Here is a 22,613-nt window from a genome sequence, read left to right on the forward strand (position 1 = left end):
ACACACACACACACACACACACACACACACACACACAGGTTTCAAGTTTCAAGTAGCCTAGTGATTGCACTGCAGGGTTTACAAAACTAAAATGGGGAATTTGGGGACTATGGACTGGCTAAGTCAGCTTGACAGTTTTTTTTGAAGGGGTACAATGTTGCCACCAAATAGAAAATGGTTTTATTTCGATTAATCACTTCATTTATTTTTGATGAAATCTTGTGCTTTCTAATGAAGTCTACAAGCTCCAGTGAGAATGCAAATACGAATGCTGTTGTCCTTTGATGCTAACTCTGTTCAGAATCACAAACAACGCCTCGSCAGCCGACAGAACTTTCCCCCAGAACTATGGACAACGCTCAAAGGTGCGAGCGCACAAAAAAGACTCTAAACCTTGCGTGCGCCAGTTCTCGCATAAAGATTGCTATTTATAAAATGTGAACTTGACGCAAGAGTGTGCGTTTCTCAGGCCACGTGTATRCTTGTACAACTTCTAGTGGTCCGTCCATTTTTTTGCAAGCAAATGTTGTTATTTGGAGGTGATTGATGCACGGGAATTATAATAATTGGGAGGGTAATAAAAACATTCAAACGTGGGCCTAATGATATAACAGGTGCATTTGCCGTTGGTAAGGAGGTCACATAGCAGCATGTAGCCTAATATGTTTCTTCTACATTTAGGCCTACATTTGCGTCGTTTAGCAGATGCTCTTACCCATAGCTCATTTAATAGCCAAGCTCGAAAGTAAATAGACTGGTAGCCCATTTAAAATATTTGGTATTCGTAGGCTATAGTATTGCTGTGCGATAGGAGCGCGATATCATAGACCATTTCAATTCAGCGCCCATATATACCATGGCAGGATAAACGAAATGTTGAACAACATTTCATATATTCTTTAGAAGTGTGTAATATGCGCGGCCAGGGTTTGGCACTTGCTAAAGGCGGAATGCCTTTTTAGTTTGAAAATGGTGCAACTCAATATTAGGAAGGTGTTCGTARTGTTTGGTATACTCAGTGTATAGTATGGCTCTGATTTACGTAACGTGGGACAGTTTGATAAATCCCAATAATTTGTTGAGCACCAAACGCAAATTCTAGAATCTCCATGTATGCCAGAATTGAGTGAGAAATGTACTCACGGTTGATAAATGAGGCCCCAGTCGACCGAACAGTCGACCACAAACAGCGCGCATCGGCACTCTGAACACTCTTCCGTACCACGGACAGCGCCTCATAGGCACACAGAACACTCGTCATGACCACGGACAGCACCTCAAAAGCATACCGAATACTCTTCAGAACCCCAGACAGCGCCTCACTTGCCGAGAGAACTATGTACAGAAGAACCCTGGACAGCGCCTTCCCAGCCCGAACCCTCACAGCTGAGCGTGTCATTCGACATCCATCAGAACATTTTTGACCTAATCTACTCAGGTTTACTTTACTTCTCAACCTCTTCATATTCTGTGTTTGTCCACGTTTTTTTCTGAATAGAACTGATCCTACCCAGTCTTTCACAACATTGTATTAGGCTACATAATTGGACAGCATTAAGCTTTTATTAATTTTTTTCATCTAAAATTCTCAAATTAATTCCTCTATTAAAACCCAAATGTGAATATGAGGCGTGTATGTCATGCAAATATTGACTTATTGGCCTTTATATATATATATTTGAGATGCATTGTTTTAGCCTACTGTATGGAGGTTACTGCATTGATGTAGTGTGGTATGCTCTGTGGTCCAGTGCATGCAGGGTGTTACTAAACATGTGGTGTTTGTTCTGTAGTAGCAGGGAAGACCATTGATGGGAGAGCCTGTGATGCAGAGGGGGGAGGAGGGGTAGCGCCTGTCTCTTATACACATCTAGATGTGTATAAGAGACAGCACACACACACACACACACACACACACACACACACACACACAGTGAAATGTGCTTGCATGCCCACATAAAGATGCATTACATACCCCATAAACCATAACAACCTTTAAAAATCTAATGACATCACAACCTTGGATTGCATTGAGGTCGATTTGCTGACATAAGCAGAAACAGATCATTACTATGGCTGACTACATACACTAGAATCCCCCTGTTAAAAAACACTGCCTTCGTCTTGCGAGGGCTATTTCTATGTAGATCTGCCTTCTTGGCCAGGTAGCCTTTCTACAAGAGATTCTTTATCATAAAAGGACCTTCAGGTTTCAATAAAAGTTCGATTAGAAAGTGTTTGGATATTAGTATGCCGTCAGAGTTAACAACACATTTAAACAGTGCATTCTTAAGYAACCCAGTTATTTTACTGTCTCAGATGTGATTTTGTTATTTTCCTACAGGTGTTAAAAACAGCATGTTGTACACACTTCTGTTTGTAGCTACCACACATRTGTTGGGTTGTGGTTGACGCTGCGTGTTGCTAACCACACATTTGACTTTGCTTACCCAGAAGCGAATCTGCTACAAGGGCTACACCACTCTCATCCTTCCCTTCCTACTCTCCTCCATCTCCCTCTCCCTCATTCTTATCAATTATTAAAGTCTCTATTGATCCTTTCTCTATCCTACCTCTATCTGCCTGTTGACACAAAGCCCAAACTCACCAACCCTCGATCAACGCCTGCTCTCCCASCTGGCAGTGTTAGGGTATGGGCGCCCCCACAACACAGAGACGTAAGGGTATACATCGTGTTATTCCAAAAACGTATCTCTATCAATCCATTCTGTAGATCACATTTCTAATAACAACAACAACACAATTCTGAGCATTGAACCCCGATTAATATAACCAAGCAACATCTGATGTACGATGAGGTTGTTCACTCTATCCAAGTCAACGTCCACTGTCACGAAACAGAAACCTGGGGCCAGCGTCTGAATAAATGTTCCCAGCTGTCCGTTCAGAACCACAGCAGTCTGAATCATCAGGACCAAGGATAGCTGCCTAACTGGCTCTATATACCTAAAAAAAAAAAAAAAAACACTGCCTTTGTCTTGCGAGGGCTATTTCTATGTAGATCTGCCTTCTTGGCCAGGTAGCCTTTTTGCTCAATTATATGAGTTGGGACTAGGCTGGAGCAAAAGCATGCCAACCCTGTAGCTCTCTAGGACCATGATTTGTGACCACTAACTGACACCGTCGCAGAGATAGAATGAACCACAAAGGCAACTGCGGTACACCATTGGCCGAATCCTAACTTAATATCAGTGGGCAAAAGTCAAATTCACATGTACAGACAGAACACTGCTACATGGATTTGCAACTATTCCAACTCGCAATTATTTGCCCGTTTTGTCATATTTTATCAGACGGTTCTCCTTCTATCCTCCAGCTTTATCCCTCAACGCTTTGTCCTGCAGTGTGTGGGTTTCCAATCCACTGAAGCAGCCAGTCCAGTGCTAGCGGCAATGGCAATCATAATGGATTATAGGTTGCATTTGTGTGATGTACTGCAGAGAAGGAGGGAGAGACAAAAGGGGGGAGAGAGAGAGAGAGAGAGAGAGAGAGAGAGAGAGAGACAAAGAGGGAGAGAAAGTGAGACAGAGGGAGAGAGAGAGAGGGGAAAGCGAGAGTGGGGGTTGGGAATTGGAAGCCGCTTTATTGATCTCCTATCTGCGAAGCCAGGCAAACGGGGAAAGGACAGAGTTACACTATGAATGCCCCTCCACACTATTATGGCTGCTGGCTATAGCTATCTGTCTTGCCTTTTCACTATTTATTAAATATGCTTCCTATACGGAAAAGGTTGCACCTGTATCCGGTCTATGGCTGTACAAGTTCAGACAGCTCTAACACTGTCTGGCCTGCAGCTTGGGATCCCAACACCATGTATACAGTGTGACAGTGCAGAGGAATCAGTTATTGACTGTAACACCTGGGAAAATCATATGCTACAAGAACACGATCTGGTGGTGTCAACACCATCTCCAACAACCTGCTAGAAGCTCCAACACCTTCCCAAAGTCTGTCCTTACGGACCCCTGCGCTAGCCTGCTGATCCAGTCTGAGCTTCAAAACGTTTTTGTGTTGGTTCAATGCTTTTACAAATGTGTATGGTATGATAGCGAGATTGGTGAGATCCGCATTTCCACTCAACACATGCTTGCTGACACATACACACACATACACACGCACAAAGGCTTACGCACACACTTTTCATGAGTCAGTAACCTCACCAGCCATTCAGGTGTACCTGAATTAATTGAAAACGGTGGTATGGGGAGGGGCACTAAAGTCAACCCCTCTGGCCGCTATTGACAAGGGAATTTACACACGCCTACATTGGTCAGAGTGATTTTTATTTGACAGATTAGAACAGTGAAAAGCCACGGATGTTGTTTTTGTTGTTTCAACTGCCTGTTTTTGAGTAAATTGGAAAAGACATTCGAAAATATTAAAGCATTGGCCATAAACGGAAATTCCTAGTCTGTCATCATCCTGAAATTATACAGGATGATGACGATAAGGGACGCCCATTTATTCATTGGTGTGGACCGAACAACATCCCCTCAAAACATCCCCTCCTGTTTTACACTAAAAATATACATCTTCTCAGAAATAAGATAACCATTTGGAAAAACAACTCTCCCTATAAATGTGAATTATTTATTGATTAAATTATTGTCATTTTTCTCTTACACTCATTTCGAATGTCTCTCGTTTTTAAACTATTGATTGGACAATAATTAAAATGTAAAACCATAATCTGATCAATTAATCAAACCAATTAACTGCAGAGAGAAAATCTAATAAAAATAAAATGGACGCGTTTGTGGCCTTTATTTCGATTATTTAGGGTTGGCAATACGCCTACTAGTATTGCCAAAAGCAWGAAATGTCCTTTGAACGAAAATACTTTGTATTTTACTTGAGTAGTAGATGTGTTTCTATGCCCAAGGGATAGGCCCCATGGCATTTTAAATATGGCATGAACTAAAACCTGCGTCATCGAAGCAGAGGGAAGCCAGTTGTAGACAGACAACCCATATGTAGTCTAATTTTAGACCGTTAAGGGTCTAAATGAAAAGCCGGCGCGGCCGTGTGGTTGGCTGTCTTTCAGKTCGGATTCGAATATTGATTCGGGTGCCACATTTTAAAGGGTAGAGTGGGACGTCGCGTATTGATCAGCAGCCAGAGGTCACGCGCCGCTGACGCGCTCTCCTCCCCGCGCGACTAGTTTATATGCCTCCATGTTCAAGCTGGTGGAGCACACGGGACCCATGAGAGAGAGTGACTGTGTGAGTTGCATGTTTGGAACACATGGGAATTACTAGAGAGACCCACGATGGACAGGGTGACATGTTTTAGACACACACACACCCGGCCTGGCGCGTTAGAGAGCACACATTCCCCTATCTCGAGGACCTTGTGGACATCATATTAGCCTTATATGACAATGCYCAGGTCCTCTCAGTGATTATATTTGGCTATATGGGTACAAAAACCCTGTTAACATTAGGCTGAGGTGTAAGACAGTGCATGCAGCTGGTTTCTCTTGCAACGTGTCATACAAACATATGGTGACATGGATACCGTGCAATCACTTTCACTGTAGCGCAGATATCTCTCTAAAACTGTGATTTAAAGAGAGAAAGATTCGCTCTGAAGTTCTCCTGACAAACCGTTTAGGCTACTTGGTCTCGTGAGTAGCTTTGCTCGCAACCGTTTTACACTGACCGCTGTCCATGGTGCTGAATCGTTTGGAAGTTGAGGTTTTTGTCTGATAAAGTTCGTTTAAGTCTTCAGCATAAAACAAGTGCTTTGTATAGCATATCAAATGTATTACATAAGCCTATACAGCTAGCTGTTTAAATAGAGCGAGTTTGACAAAAGCGAGAACATGTGCTTTTAATAAGCGCAAAACGTCAATTGGTTACGATTGACTGTTCAATACGAAGCCCACACGACATCGGCAGTGAGACCAGATGCATCTTACCAGCCAACCGAAGGGCAGACATCCGCTGAAACTCGGGCTCCTGGAGCCACTTCCACATCCTCCGGAACGTCTCCCTGCCGGACTTGAGTTTACTCCACGGCTTGGGGTTCCGCAGAAGATCCGAGAGGGTTCCTTGGGACCGACATAGGATCCTCTGTGCGAAAATCGCCTGGGGGATGGAGTAGCGCTTCAGCTCCGCTGTTATCCGCTGAGCCACCTCCTTAGTGTTGATCTCCTCCGCCTGCCCGCCTGACCCTCCTCCCTGGCCGGGCCCAGCGCCGTGCCTCTCCCGCTCGGCCAGCATCGCTGCCTCATTGGCCTGGGAGTGGAGGTGGCTGTGCGTATGGTGCATCCCGTTGAGGTTGGAGATCATGCCGTGCCCATGGCCACCTAAACTCCTGGCAATGTGCTCCTCGCTCCGAGACAGCATCGCGGCGTGGGACTCGAARCCTGTCACGGGGGAGAGCATCTTGGCATCATTGGAGAGGTGAGCACTTGGACCGTAGGCYGAGAGCGTCTGCTGGGAGTTGTGCAAAGAGCCGAGGCCGTTGGACAGCGGGGAGAGGGACCCATGGCCCATGCCGGACATATCTTTAGGGTAGTGGCAGTATAGGTTGCCCATAGACGCCAGCCCCCGGTGGTCATCCCTCATCAACGTGAAGCTCCCGCTGACATTCCCCGTGGAGAGTCGCTGTTGGGCGGCTGCGTGGTGGTGGGAGTGTGGGTGGTGGAACTTATCGGAGACGGTGGATATGGGAGGTAGGTGCTGGAGAGGTGTCAGGGTGGTGTAGGTGTTGCTCAGGCTCATCCCGGACTCGCACATGCTCATGGCCGGGTGAAGGTGGCCGGAGAGCGACGAGGGGTCTGTCCGGTAGTCCCCGGTACCATCCAGTATCGAGGCCATGCTGGACACCATCGCCGACCGGCCGTGCGCGTGAGAAACTAGGTTCCGGTGAGAAGGGGCGGAGGACTGCCGAGCGTGTGAGGAGCTCATCAGGTCCCCCGCCTGTGAGTGCGAGACGCCGTGAAGGTTGCCAAGGTTTTCCATTGTGACTTCCATCGCTGAAAGAATATATCTTTCCCGATCCCACCTCCCTCCCCTCCCTCTCTCTCCCTCTCTCGCTCCTTTCACTCACACACACACACAAACAGACAGAGGCACGCGCTCACTCTCCTCCCTCTCGCTTTCCTGGAGCGATAATATTACCAAACGAGTTTTTCCCCAGTCAATCCAACATGTTTTTTGTAAATAGTTTATCTTGATCCAATGTGGTTAAATATCGAGTATAGTCCTCGTCCACGTTACATGTGTTGGTGTCCTGTGTTATAGGCGCTCGTAGGCTATATCTCATCCCTTGTCCAACAGCGCTTCCACTGAAAACTGGCTGAGCCGCGTGTCAGTGTGTATGTGAGCGCGCCCCCTGTGTATTTAGAACTGTGTCGGTTACGCGCATGATAGTCGTGTGGGATTCACAGACAGACCACACTGTAGTGGTGTGTGAGGAGTATATAAGGACTTCAAGGCATGCACCTGTGTGTGTGTGTGTGTGTGTGTGTGTGTGTGTGTGTGTGTGTGTGTGTGTGTGTGTGAGAGAGAGAGATTTCAATGTAAAAATAACAATATATCTCTCTGAGTACTTCACTGCAGTATATGCACAATTACATTTTATTCACTCGGCACACAAGTGCCCCTTCTAAATAAACTTTGTTTCCCACGGAGTGAATGGTTTGGCATTTATGCGCTTAGTGATAAACCTGATCAATGTATTGATTGACAGAGATTAATGACGTGGCCTGGCCCTGTTAAGGGGTGGAGGGATGGAGAGGTCACAAAGTTAGGATCCTAACGCCGTGCATGGCGATGGTAAGGAAAAAGAGAGGAAGGTCTCCTGTTCTGAATCGTTTCCCTCTCATCTCCAGCCAGCATTCTGAGGTTCACTCGGATGGTACGTCGAGATATTTGTTCGTCACAAAAGACAGGAGGGACACGTGAACGTAGACTTAATAAACAAGTTGGTTCTTCTATATAAAAGGCTCTTTTATAGTTCTGATCTCGCGCAAAAACACGTTTATATTGTTTTCAGATATTTATTTAACTTGTGACCGTAAGATTCCATCCTACTAACCTTCATTAATTTAGCAGGACAGACTGGAAAATAATCAAATATATATAATAATACAAATAATAATCATAATCGTAATACTTGTTTATAGCATTTGCGTATGCAACATTACAATTGTATTATAATTGCTTGTATTTGGGAACTTCATTTTAACAGTCCGGTTTCAGATTGTATTTTCATGATTTACAAAGGCCTACTTTCTGGTTACTTATTTCAGAGAATTCASCACAGTCGTTTCTCCATTAAATTTGAAATAAACAAAATAGTTTTTATTTGGTAAATATTATGTAATTCCCATTTGATCATACAATATAAGGAAATACCAGGCAATAGACCATACATTGAAGCGTATAGGCCTTATCCTGAATAAAGTGGGTATAGGTAGAGGTTTCACTGGTCACACTGTTGCAGCTTCTAAAAAGCATGCGGTGTCTGAACGTGTCTCCCCGGGTTCCCTTACTCTCCCTCTATCGATGACCCACTGCAACCAGGAAATAAATGCCCGTTGGATAGCCAGAGAATCGGTTACCTCGGCATGCACAACGCTTCTTCACCCTGGGTATTGGCTCTGAGGCGCTATAGGGTACTGTATGTGTAGGTGTGTGTGTGTTTGTGTGTGTGTGCGTGCGCGTGTGTGTGCGCGCCCTTTGTGGAAGTTGAAATTCAGCTTTAGACCATGGACYTGTAGCTATATGACCCAGCTCGTTTGCACTTTCTACACGTTTGAAATAGTTGTTTTCTGGCCCTGTTGTATGTGCTAGTTCTTTGATGTACTGAGAGGCTATCGAATCTTGATGTTTCTTTCCTGTCCACAACACAGCACTGTGATACGGAAACATGTCCAATCCACTCTTTATTTTGATGCTCACTGTATTGCAAAATAAAATACATTTTGAATAACTACGGTAAAATGTGATGTGTGATTTAAAGTGTGGCAGATGGACACTGAACCAAATACAGATAGGCCTATCAGTTCCAATGGACTTATTTTGTACGTATTTTATTTGTTGGTTGTGACAAGAACTACGTACGCCCTAGTAGACAAAATACATATGACTACCGCACAAATGCTGTACATAACTTTTTTTGTGCAGAATTTATAGAAATGATACGCATATAAGGATGCAACTATGTAAGATTGTCTCTTTGACAATAAAKTAATTTAGTTTAATAATCCTGTTCATGAATTAGATCACTTTTGATTGCACGATGGCTGCACACTTGTCTCTCATGTGACCATGGCCCTTCTGAAAATATATTGAATCTTACATTTAGATGGGATAAAATGAAGTTAAAATTGAACAGTACATCTCAAAGGAATTTGTTAGAAACACTTCATATATACAATTGAACAGCACACCCATTTTGATATCAACAAATGGTATCCGTTGAACGAAGATTTCCGGAGATGAAGACATCAGATGACATCAGAAGACACAGATTCCAGCTGTGAGTTTTACGGGCACCTGTTGTCAGTGTTGTCTGGCTGGTAAGATGGAACTAACCAATTGAAATGTTACGTCAGGAAAACCCTTGTGTGTGGAAAATAGATAGAAAAAGTCAACTAGAAGTTTGAGCATCTGTGTTATCTAGGCAATGCATAAATGTTTGGGCCTTAAAAAAATATTTGAATTCCTTTTGATTAATATACTGGCAGGCCTCCTTATTTATAAAGATATTCTGCTAAAAGTTTTTTCAGCTTTAGTAGAAAATATTTAGTTTAGATTTTATTTAGGCTAATGTATATTTTTATAAGTCTTCTAGCGAATAATACAGTGCTTTTAGAAACCACGAGAGTCAACCTGTTGTTTTGAAAGGTAAAAAAAATAAATGTGTATTCTATTTATAATATTATCCATATTAAATCGTATTAAACATAATTTGGAATCATTATTAGTTTTGGAATAGGAGACTCTAGTTACTAATAAATAAAACTGAATAAACGTTAATTTTTTAACCACACAAATCTTCCTCCTTATGGGTAGTACTGGTACTTAATTATATATATTTTTTAAATCAATTAATTTACTCATTCGATTTATTGACCAAATTCAAACACTTCTCAATGTTCGGCATGGTTATTTCCTAAAAAAAACAGTAAGTAAGCCTAATCCCTCGTCTATGAAATCAATTTTGTGTTCATAGTTTATTTTTTGTTTTTCATAGTCTATTTTCCGGAAACGGGAAAGTATATTTGTATGTAGGTGTGTGGGGCTAGGTTGGTTGCTCTATTTATTTTGATAGGCCTACATCCGTATGATATCGAGATATTGCCTCTCACACATTATATTTAGGCCTATAGTTATAACACAATAAATTAGCAATAATTGCGCTCTAGGTCTTGGTGGTGTCTGAAGTATAAAAAACGGACTTCCACATGTTTACGCTACCGTCTCTGCTTTTCGTCATAACAGGGGATTGCTTTTGGAGTGCAACGACCGACGGACTGTGGGCAGAATACTGATCAGCGTGGCCTATGTCCTATCGATGCGATTGGTAATCAATATCCAGTGAATAGAAAYCTAAAGGTTGTTAAATGGATCTGTTTAGATAAACAACTCATTTGAAGTTGATTCATTTGAAGTTGCTAGATTCGTTGAAGAATATGTTTAGGTTGTCTACCTAAAMGAATGCAGTGTTATTTGCTGTAGGTTTGGCTGTGTGACAATATCAGTGTCAAATTATTTTTGGTTATTACAAAATGCTGATTTCATGAATTATTAGGTTTATTGTTGCTTTTTATGTAACCCACAGGCTAATTGTTGGTCAAACTTTAATATAAATATTTAGGCCTAGCCTACCCTTTTAATCATTGTGACATATATTGGATAGGTGCAGTGTTCATTATTCGTTGAGATATGTATGTGGATGTGAGAAGGAGCCTGTACCGTTCACATAGTTAACGAAAAAACGATTTATTTGGGGGGGGGGAGTTTCTCCAATAAACCAACTCGACAAAGTTAAAGTTTTTTTAATCGAATTATTTGTTCAAACGGCTTTGAATGAGATAGTTCAGGGCCTCGTTTCCAATGGCCTTCGATAATAAGATCCTCGTTAGAAGCTTCTTACGATGTACAGTATCTTTAGTACAGTAGTTAAGGTGTTTCCCCGAGCCTTTGTTAGTAATATGGCTCTTAATAGCCTTCGTACATCTACGAGTGACCCAGAGCACTTGTAGAGGAGCCAAAGTGCATAGTTAGAYCTTTTTTTCCATTCCGCGTCACTTTATTTACAGAAGATATCCGCTAAACATAGCGTCGAGATGTCTGATTGTGATCTGATCTGTCTAATTGTGACTGCCGATAACTTCAGAACGAAGTTGCAAAAATATTTGCAATTGTTACAAACAAGTGAAGGATAAAATTATGTTTCAAATGAAAACCCAGATGACTGAATTCCAATATACATGGGCCTATATAGGCTATTTCAATCATATTTCAATCTATTTTATGTTCAATCAACTGAGTTCTRTTTTACAACTAGGCTACTGTCTGTCATTTTTGCCTCAATGTGTTTCATGATGTGTGACAAATGAATCTGTGATTTAGTGCATTATTATTGGGTAAGCATATTAAGCTCCGTCAATAGCCTATTTGTAGCCWTAGGTACTAACATCTCTCTAGGATCTGATCCGTCATCAGTATGTGGAACAATTATAATGTTAAGGTCAAATTTGAATGGAGAAAGCTGATCCGAGAGAACGCTGCTTTTCTAGTGATCCCACCAGTATTGACACATGGTCTAACATGCACTTAGCTAACATTCCTACCAGGGGCATAGGCATGGATTGGCATGGGTGGGCTCAGGTCCACCCACTAGGGAGCCAGGCCCACCAATCAGATTGAGCAAAACATTTGAATAATTATGCACTACTTTTCAGTGCTCCAAACGGGACATTATTTGTCTTTTTACCTAAGCACAGWACTTGACTTGGGCAGGAGCTCACCGGAATTGAGTACCGGCACCTCACACTTTCTTCTGCTTGAGATCCTGCACCTCCTATAGAATATTATCTSAAAACTATTGAGGAGTTCCTGCACCTAAATATAAAAGGTACCGGTACCAAACATGAGTACCGGCACCTATTTCAGTCCAAGTCAAGCACTGGGCTAAACACACACCATCAGATAGAATTCAAAGCAAGCAGTAGGGAGGCGGTGGAAAAATGAACGGGATATACACTCAGTTGGCCAGTTTATTCGGTACCGGGTCGGACCCCCCTTTGCCTCTTGAACAGCCTGAATTCTTCAGGGTACGGAAACATTGCTCATTTGGTATCAAGGGAACTAACATGTGCCATGAGTACATTCACCACACCATTACACCACCACCACCAGCCTGTACCGTTGACACCAGGCAGGATGGGCCCATGGACTCATGCTGCTTACGACAAATCCTGACCCTGCCGTCAGCATGACGCAACAGGAACCGGAATTCATCAGACCAGGTGATGTTTTTCCCACTCCTCAGTTGTCCGGTGTTGGTGATGGCGTGCCCACTGGAGCCGCTTCTTGTTTTTAGCTGATAGGAGTGCAACCCAAAGTGGTCATCTGCTGCAGTAGCCCATCCGTGACAAGGACCGACGAGTTGTGCGTTCCGAGAGGCCGTTCTGCACACCACTGTTGTACTGCGCTGTTATTTGCCTGTTTGTGGCACGCCTGTTAGTTAGCACGATTCTTGCCATTCTCCTTCGACCTCTCATCAACAAGCTGTTTACGCCCACAGGACTGCTGCTGACTGCATGTTTTGTTTGTCACTCCATTCTTGGTCAATCCTAGACACTGCCGTGTGCGTGAAAAACCCAGGAGGCCGGCCGTTTCTGAAATACTGGAACCCGGCGAGATTGGCACCGACGATCACACCACACTCAAAGTTGCTTAGGTCACTCGTTTTTGCCCGTTCTAATGTTCAATCGAACAGTAACTGAATGTCTCGATGCCTGTCTGCCTGCTTTATATAGCAAGCCACGGCCATGTGACTCACTGTCTGTAGGAGGAAACCATTTTCGTTTTTTAATAAACTGGCCAATAAGTAGATATTGACAACAAGAATGATAATAACAATAATAACACATTTTATTTGGCAGATGCCTTTCAGGACACTGAAGGACATCTCACATAAAATCTAGTGCTGTACATAAAATCAATTTAATTTACGCCTATGTAATACATTTCAAATCAAATCAAATGTTATTGGTCACATACACATGGTTAGCAGCTGTTAATGCGAGTGTAGCGAAATGTTTGTGCTTCTAGATCCGACAGTGCAGTAATATCTAACAAGTAATCTAACAAATTCACAACGACTACCTTATACATACAAATGTAAAGGAATGAATAAGAATATGTACATATAAATATATGGATGAGCGATGGCCGTGCAGCATAGGCAAGATGCAGTAGATGGTATTGAACAGTATATACATATGAGATGAGTAATGTAGGATATGTAGACATTATTTAATGTGACATTATTTAATGTGACTAGTGATACCTTTTTTAAATCAATTTATTACATGTATTAAAGTGGCCAGAGATTTGAGTCTGTATGTTGGCAGCAGCCACTCTATGTTAGTGATGGCTGTTTACCAGTCTGATGGCCTTGAGATAGGAGCTGTTTTTGCAGTCTCTCGGTCCCAGCTTTGATGCACCTGTACTGACCTCGCTTTCTGGATGATAGCGGGGTGAACAGGCAGTGGTTGTTGTCCTTGATGATCCTTTTGGCCTTCCTGTGACATCGGGTGCTGTAGGTGTCCTGGAGGGCAGGTAGTTTGCCCACAGTGATGCGTTGTGCAGACCGCACTACCCCCTGGAGAGCCCTGCGGTTGTGGGCGGAGCAGTTGCCRTACGAGGCAGTGATACAGCCCGACAGGATGCTCTCGATTGTGCACCTGTAAAAGTTTGTGAGTGTTTTATGTGACAAGCCAAATTTCTTCAGCCTCATGAGKTTGCGRCGGCAGGTAGCCTAGTGGTTAGAGCGTTGGGCCAGTAACGGAAAGGTTGCTCGATCAAATCCCCGAGCTGACAAGGTAAAAATTGATCGTTCTGCCCCTGAACAAGGCAGTTAACCCACTGTTCCTAGGCTGTCATTGTAAATAAGAATTTGTTCTTAACTGGCTTGCCTAGTTACATTTTTTTTTAAATATAAAGAGGTGCTGTTGCGCCTTCTTCACCACGCTGTCTGTGTGGGTGGACCATTTCAGTTTGTCCGGGATCTGTACACCCAGGAACTTAAAACTTTCCACCTTCTCCACTACTGTCCCATCGATGTGGATGGAGGGATGCTCCCTTTGCTGTTTCCTGAAGTCCACGATCATCACCTTTGTTTTGTTGACATTGAGTGCGAGGTTATTTTCCTGACACCACACTCCGAGGGCCCTCACCTCCTCCCTTTAGGCCGTCTTGTCATTGTTGGTAATCAAGCCTACCACTGTAGTGTCGTCTGCAAACTTGATGATTCAGTTGGAGGCGTGCATGGCCACGCAGTCATGGGTGAACAGGGAGTACAGGAGAGGGCTCAGAACGCACCCTTGTGGGGCCCCAGTGTTGAGGATCAGCGGGGTGGAGATGTTGTTACCTACCCTCACCACCTGGGGGCGGCCCGTCAGAAAGTCCAGGACCCAGTTKCACAGGGCGGGGTCGAGACCCAGGGTCTCGAGCTTAATGGTGAGTTTGGAGGGTACTATGGTGTTAAATGCTGAGCTGTAGTCRATGAACAGCATTCTTACATAGGTATTCCTCTTGTTGAGATGGAATAGGGCAGTGTGCAGTGTGATGGCGATTGCATCGTCTGTGGACCTATTGGGGCGCTTAGCAAATTGGAGTGGGTCTAGGGTATAAGGTAGGGTGGAGGTGATATGGTCCTTGACTAGTCTCTCAAAGCACTTCATGATGACAGAATTGAGTGCTCCGGGGCGGTAGTCATTTAGTTCAGTTACATTAGCTTTCTTGGGAACAGGAACAATGGTTGCCTTCTTGAAGCATGTGGGCACAGCAGACTGGGATATGACTGTTATTTGAATTATGCTTGATTATTTACTGGAGAAAAAAAAATGTGTAAAAAAATAAATAAAAAAACAATCAGCTGATCAATTTCCAAATAATGGGCGGGTTCTGGCCCATGTCACTTCGCACTAATACCATTGCAGTAAACAGTAGCTATCTCTGTGTAGGCTAGGCTACACTGTGTAGGATACTCAGCGTTAGCTAGCTAGCTAAGACTCACTAACCAACTTGGCTAAAACAAGTAAAATGGCCAAACAAAGCTCACTGTTAAATTTTTCCAAGAAACCGACATTGGAGCATTTGCCAAATTATTTGATATCAGTGATTTCCCAATAAGGGCCTCCAGTCCCCCTATATATCAATCACTGATTGCATTGATCTAATTGAGGGCCTTAAAAACAATTTAAGTACATTCAAGAGACACTGGTTTTATTCAACACTTTTAGAAATCATGAAACACCCTTTTTCACTTCAACTCGCACTCTCTCCCTCCCTCCGCTGAGACACGACCATCAGTCCAGTGAAAGTTATCTCAATTTATGCTCCGATGTGCCTCACTAGTAATGGGCTACAACTGGCCTATTACTAGTGTTATCATATAGCCTAGCTTGAGACTCAAGTTTTTAAATATAAAGGACTCGCAAAATATAAAGGACCCGCAAAACACCAGTCTCAACGTCAACAGTTAAGAGGCGACTCCGGGATGCTGGCCTTCTCGGCAGAGTTCCTGTACAGTGACCGTGTTCTATGCCCATCTTAATCTTTTCTTTTTATTGGCCAGTCTGAGATATGGCTTTTTCTTTGCAACTCTGCCTAGAAGGCCAGCATCCCGGAGTCGCCTCTTCACTGTTGACGTTGAGACTGTTTCTGTTTCTCAAACTAGACACTCCAATGTACTTGTTCTCTTGCTCAGTTGTGCACCGGGGCCTCCCACTCCTCTTTCTATTCTGGTTAGAGCCAGTTTGCGCTGTTCTGTGAAGGGAGTAGTACATAGCGTTGTATGAGATCTTCAGTTTCTTGGCAATCTCTCGCATGGAATAGCCTTCATTTCTCAAAACAAGAATAGACTGATGAGTTTCAGAAGAAAGTTCTTTGTTTCTGGCCATTCTGATGCTCCAGATACTCAACTATTCTAAAGAAGGCCAGTTTTATTGCTTCTTTAATGAGAACAACAGTTTTAAGCTGTGCTAACATAATTGCAAAAAAGGGTTTTCTAATGATCAATTAGCCTTTTAAAATGATAAACTTGGATTAGCTAACACAACGTGCCATTGGAACACAGGAGTGATGGTAGCTGATAATGGGCCTCTGTACCCCTATGTAGATATTAAATTAAAAAATCAGCTGTTTCCAGCTACAATAGTCATTTAAAACATTGACAATGTCTACACTGTATTTGGGATCAATTTGATGTTATTTTAATGGACCAAAAATGTGTTTTTCTTTTTTTAAATAAGGACATTTCTAAGTGACCCCTAACATTTGAACGGAAGTGTACATGTTTTAAGTTTAAATCACAGGTTGTTATAAGGTGATGTCCGCGCCCCCGCGGAAATAAAACTCGTATAAGAAAGCAATCCCCATTAAAATCCATCAGTTTAAACTAAAGATATGTTTTTTTTTGCATTGGATGCGTCTCAATCCACCACATCCTCCTATGTAACACTAGGTGACAGAGCTAGAGCGGTGTCAGATCAAACAATCGTCTGTAGCGGCCTGCAAACTATTATGAACCCTCTATGGAAAGATGAGACTCTCAAGAACATGTACATGTCGGTTGTTTTCCTCTAGGACACCCACAGGCCTCAAAAGACTCATCTGAAGGTCCCCCGGTACCAGTCGAAAAAACGAATGGAAGTACACTACATGACCAAAAGTATGAGAACACCTGCTCGTCGAACATCGCATTCCAAAATCRTGGGCATTCATATGGAGTTGGTCCCCCCTTTGCTGCTATAACAGCCTCCACTCTTCTGGGAAGGCTTCCACTAGATGTTGGAACATTGCTGCGGGGACTTGCTTCCATTCAGCCACAAGTGCATTAGTGAGGTCGGGCACTGATGTTGGGCGATTAGGCCTGGCTCGTAGTCGGCAATCCAATTCATTCCAAAGGTGTTCGAGGAGGTTGAGGTCAGGGATCTGTGCAGAACAGTCAAGTTCTTCCACACCAATCTCGACAATCCGTTTCTGTATGGACCTCTCTTTGTCATGCTGAAACAGGAAAGAGCCTTCCCCAAACTGTTGTCACAAAGTTGGAAGCACAGAATCATCTAGAATGTCATTGTCTGCTGTAGCGTTAAGATTTCCCTTCAATGGAACTAAGGGGCCTAGCCCGAATCATGAAAAACAGCCCCTGACAATTATTCCTCCTACACCAAACTTTACAGTTGGCACTATGCATTGGGGAAGGTAGTATTCTCCTGGCATCCGCCAAACCCAGATTCGTCCGTCGGACTGCCAGATGATGAGGTGTGATTCACCACTCCAGAGAACAGATTTCCACTGCTCCAGTCCAATGGTGGCGAGCTTTACACCACTCCAGCCAACTCTTGGCATTGCGCATGATGATCTTAGGCTTGTGTGCTGTTGCTTGGCCATGGAAACCCATTTCATGAAGCTCCCGACGAACAGTTTGTGTGCTGACCTTGCTTCCAGAGCCAGTTTGGAACTCGGTAGTGAGTGTTGCAACCGAGGACAGACGATTTTTACGCACTACGCGCTTCAGCACTCGGCGGTCTCATTCGGTCAGTTTGTGTGGCCTACCAATTCACGACTTCACAATAACAGCACTTACAGTTGACCGGGGCAGCTCTAGCAGAGCAGAAATTTTACGAATTGACTTGTTGGAAAGGTGGCATCCTATGATGGTGCCACGTTGAAAGTCACTGAGCTCTTCAGTAAGGTTATTCTACTGCCAATTTTTGGCTATGGAGATTGCATGGCTGTGTGCTTGATTTTACATACCTTTCAGCAATGGGTGTGGCTGAAATAGCCTGAAATAACATACTTTTGTATATATAGTGTATATAAGGAGACTGTTTAGTCACAAAAACAAGGGGTTAAACACAATGTTTCCAGATCTTTCTTATATCTCTCAGAACAAACTCCCTTTAGATTTTTTTKGGGGGGGACTATCTGTTGTTCCATGTAGTGAATCTGTTATTCAATGCGTTTGTATGGGCTAATAGCAGTAAGGCCAAATACAATTTTTCATCAAAATCTTTTTWAAATCTTTTTTTATACTTTAAGGGGTCTTAAAATTCAAAATCAAATAGCAAAATTATCCTTGGTATGACATTCTTTTTCTCATCATTCTTTTATCTCATTATCAGCAAATGACCAAATATTAGAAAAAATTATTAGAACAATTGGACAATTCAGAAATGTATGTGCATGTGAACTATTTTGGCAGAAGGATTTCAATTATATTGAATGAATGAGGATTTTGGGGGAGGGAGGGGGTATGAGAAGAGAGGCTTCGTACCTTTCAACCAGCACTTCAGTATTGCTTGTATGTCATGATCATAATTTCCTGTTGTCTCCATTAAATTAAATCAAATATTTTTTTCCCCATTTTGTCCTTCCTTCATCCATCTTTGTATTAAATGATTTATTGATCTAGGCCCGGTTTCCCAATAGCAACGGGATTTAGGCTTACGAGAGTAACGATGCATCTTTCCTAACCGCCGAAGATGTTACATGTGTTTCCCAAAACATCACGCAGAGAGAAAGTGCGTCGTTGCGGCATGTGTTGCTACTGATAGGATCGAAAGAAAGGCAGCGCTGCTCTCGGATCAGCTTTCTCCATTCAATTATTCCACAATACTGACGATTGATCAGCTCCTAGAGTAGAGGAACGCTTTCCATTTGGCCTGTATGTCATTAGTTGCCGGTTCAATAGGTTGCTCTGTAATTTTGTTCAAAGTTAAGATCCTGTTGAGAACAGGGTTCTCTGTAAAATATTTTTGGAAATATATCCTGTGGAATAAATAACAGTCCACACGAACAATCAATAAATATATACAGTACACCCACTTTAGAATAAAGCATACTGGAGCATACATGAAGTATCTGGCGTTGATATGAATAATATCTACTTTATTTACTGAAAATACACTGGCATAAAACTCCCACAACCTTTAGCTCCACTGAGGCACTGGTTGCTAAGTAACAGAGGGAGAGATGGATTGAGACGGAATAGTCGATCGATTCCTCAAGGAAGGTGTGTGCGCGCGCTTATGATTGTGTGCGCATGCTTGTGTATGCGGGCTTGTGAGCGCGCACTCATACACATGTGCACGTGTATATGAATATACAGTAAGGACTGGGATGGGGGTATGGGGTGAGGAAAGGAGGATCTTCCATTCCTCCAACCATATTGTTCCCAGACAGATAGGCATATACTGGGCAGATCACAACATGCCCATTCAAATGCCCAACCATACCAATTCTTTAATCCCGATGGGGATATCGACTAAACCGTTTTATTCCTATAGGTCACAGGTCATCCTCCATCTCTCCAGAGGCTTATCTGATTAGCTGTGTCTAGTTTAGGGAACACGGGAATATCTTATCTTCTCCATACAGAGGCCTAACCAATCAGATTTACAGTAGCGTTACACTCCCAGCACTGCGAAGCCCAACAGGGACACATTGATCCTTCAACATCACCTGAAAATATAACCCCGTTCATACCCTTGAGTCTCACGGACCAATAAAAAGTCCTGTCGTTAGATAATTGAACAGTGCCTGGCCAATAGGAGAGAGGAATGTTGACACAACTGGACCATGTTGTTGAGTCAAATACAGTGCGTCCCAATAGTCACAGGGAAGGTGAAACCAATGTGGATGCTTTCTGTGGCAGGGATTTACTTTCACCATTCCGTCACATCAGTGCAGGTCAATTAAAAGAGAGGAAGCCTAGGGTAGGCTACTGAGATAGCCTACCCTAGAGAATGGTTAGGCTAGTAAGATAAAATAGGATCACTACAGTATGTGCGGTGCTGCATATTTAGGAAATTACTGCAAATACATGTAAGTCATGCGAATACAGTAGAATTTCTATAAAGTGCTGAATATTTCCAAGACCCCCAAACAAGCTCTACAACATTTATAAAGAAGGTAAATACATAACATTATGTAAACAAACAAAATGTATGTTTTTTTTCACCCAATTCCTCACCCTAATCTAACATGTCTGCTCCTCCACCAACCTTTTCCCCTGGTCGGCTACTACGAGAGGCAGAAAAATATGTCTGTTTCATACGCCTATCGATTTTGCCCACGAACAAAGACAGAATGCGAGAAATGGAGGGAGGGATGTATGAAGTGAGAGAGGAGGGGGATAGAGAATGCTTGCATTTTTTATTTGATTAGATAATGCATGGCCAGTTGGCCCCAGATGTTTGTTGGGCATATACAATATCTATACTGTAAGTCTTATGAAGGGATACATACTGTAGATACTACCTTCCTCTTCAGTATGAGGTTGGTTTTGACACTCGGCATATATCAATGCACAAAAATCCCTCAGCATTTGCTCCGAGAGCTCATAACAATGAATATGGTTGTGTAGGTATTTCCGACTGTGTGTTATGGAGAGGGAGAAATGGAGAAGGAGAGAGAGGTGGACAGAGAGAGAGCGATGAACATAGACAGAGATGGGGAGAGAGATACAGAGAGTTGGAGAAAGAGAGAGTTGGGCTGGTGTTAAGGTGATTAGTCTGGTGGGCTGGCGATAGAGAGAGTTGATCAATAACCTATTGATCTCAGCTGGCGAGTGTCAGGGGGATAGTGGGAAAGAGAGGGGGATAGAGAGGGGGATAGGGAGGGGGTGGGCCCTGGGTTGACTTTTAAAAATCCTTTACTCTGCCGATGACAAATAACCCTCTGAATTGGAAGGGAGCTGGGAAATGCTCATATTTCTGCTCTGTCTGGAATCCCATATAAAGGCACACACAAATGCATGCATGGATGCAGCAGGCGCAAACACACACACATCAGGTGCTTTCCAGGCTATTCATGTATGTATGGGTCTGAATAAAATCGTTTTAAACTAGAAAAAGGAGAGAGCGAGAGCGAGAGCGAGAGCGAGAGCGAGAGCGAGAGAGAGAGAGAGAGAGAGAGAGAGAGTGAAAGATATATGCCTTTGTTTGTTGGAGAGGAAAATATGGTTAATTGGTGGCACAGGTGTTTTGGCCTCTTTGCAGATCCAGTAGCTGAAATCATTTCTGTCGTGAAGAGAGAGGAAAGCTATTGAATTCTATGCAGAGCAGGTGCTTAACAAAGCACAGCATCACAGGATTCCTGTAGACCCGAATGTTCACTGGACCAAACCTTGTCAAATACCTGGTCAAATACTCCAAAGTCTGTCAGAGTCCATCTCTGAGGTATTGAAAGATAGATTGTGTATCAGATTGAAAGACAGGAGACCAAAGGAAAGGTTGTATTTGGGTATGCATTTAGCTTGTATTGGGGATTGGAGAGAGTGTATATGAGAAGACAACCTGGACTCAGGGGTAGACGTAACATAGTAAATGTAAATCCTTGACTCTCCAATTAGTATGATATGTTACGTTTCGTACGTAATGTATTCATTTTTGGATGTCCATCATCTATTTCATATGATACGTTACGAATTGAAATTCTTACAATACGTTATGAATTTGCCAAATGTATGACATGTTACGAATTCCAATTTGTTGTGGCTAATGTTAGCTAGGTGGCTAACGTTAGCTAGGCTAGGGGTTAGAGGTTAAGTTTAGAGGTTAAGGTTAAGGTTAGGATTGGGAGTTAAGTTAAAGGATTATGGGTAGGTTTTGGGGAAGTAGTTGCAAAGTAGCGAAAAAGTAGTAAGTAGTAGAAAAGTTTATAATTATATAAAATGCTAACGTTGTCCATGATGAGATTCAAACACGTAAACCTTTGGTTTGCTAGACATTCACATTATACGCCTACCCATCCACCCCGACTAACCACCCTACGTTAATTTTTGCCTTAAGTAACCTTCTGTCTTATGTAGCCATAGCAAACTCAACAGATCATACTAATTTGAGTGTCACGGAATTACGTTTACTATGTTACTTCTAGTCTATGAGACCAGGCTGGAGATGAGGGTGGTGTGTGTGAGAAGGGAAATTATATATGATTACAGGTGCAATGTTTATGTTGATACATTGAAAGTAGAAAAAAAAGCTAATGTTGATAATAAAACTATGGGACCATTTACATTGTGTGCAAGTATTTCTCCTCTTTTCCAATGAAAAGCCAATAGTCCCACCCCCCTCCCACAGCCCAGCCTGACCAGCCCAGACCCTTGACAGCCCAGAGTAGGTTTCTTACAGTGGAGGCTGCTGGGGGGAGGACGGCTCAAAATAATGGCTGGAATGGAGTAAATGGAATGGCATCAAACAAATGGAAGACACGTGTTTGATGTATTTGATACCATTCCACTAAGTCCACTCCAGCCATTTCCACAAGCCGGTTCTCCCCAATTAAGGTGCCACCATCCTCCTGTGGTTTCTTGGTATTCYAAACAGATAGATA

The 22,613-nt window shown here is 42.9% G+C and overlaps 1 protein-coding gene across 1 annotated transcript in view; it reads right to left on the reverse strand.

The window, feature by feature from the left end:
• Positions 1-7,056, reverse strand: part of LOC111979031 (hepatocyte nuclear factor 6-like) — a 27,303-nt gene extending 20,247 nt beyond the window's left edge. The window contains exon 1 of the mRNA XM_024009317.1: positions 5,942-7,056. Coding sequence (XP_023865085.1) covers positions 5,942-7,001 — 1,060 coding nt within the window. The 5' untranslated portion in view covers positions 7,002-7,056. The remainder of the gene's footprint in view (positions 1-5,941) is intronic.
• Between the last annotated feature and the right edge of the window lie 15,557 nt (positions 7,057-22,613).

This window comes from Salvelinus sp. IW2-2015, linkage group LG19 (assembly GCF_002910315.2).
Source record: "Salvelinus sp. IW2-2015 linkage group LG19, ASM291031v2, whole genome shotgun sequence".
NCBI lineage: Eukaryota > Metazoa > Chordata > Actinopteri > Salmoniformes > Salmonidae > Salvelinus > Salvelinus sp. IW2-2015.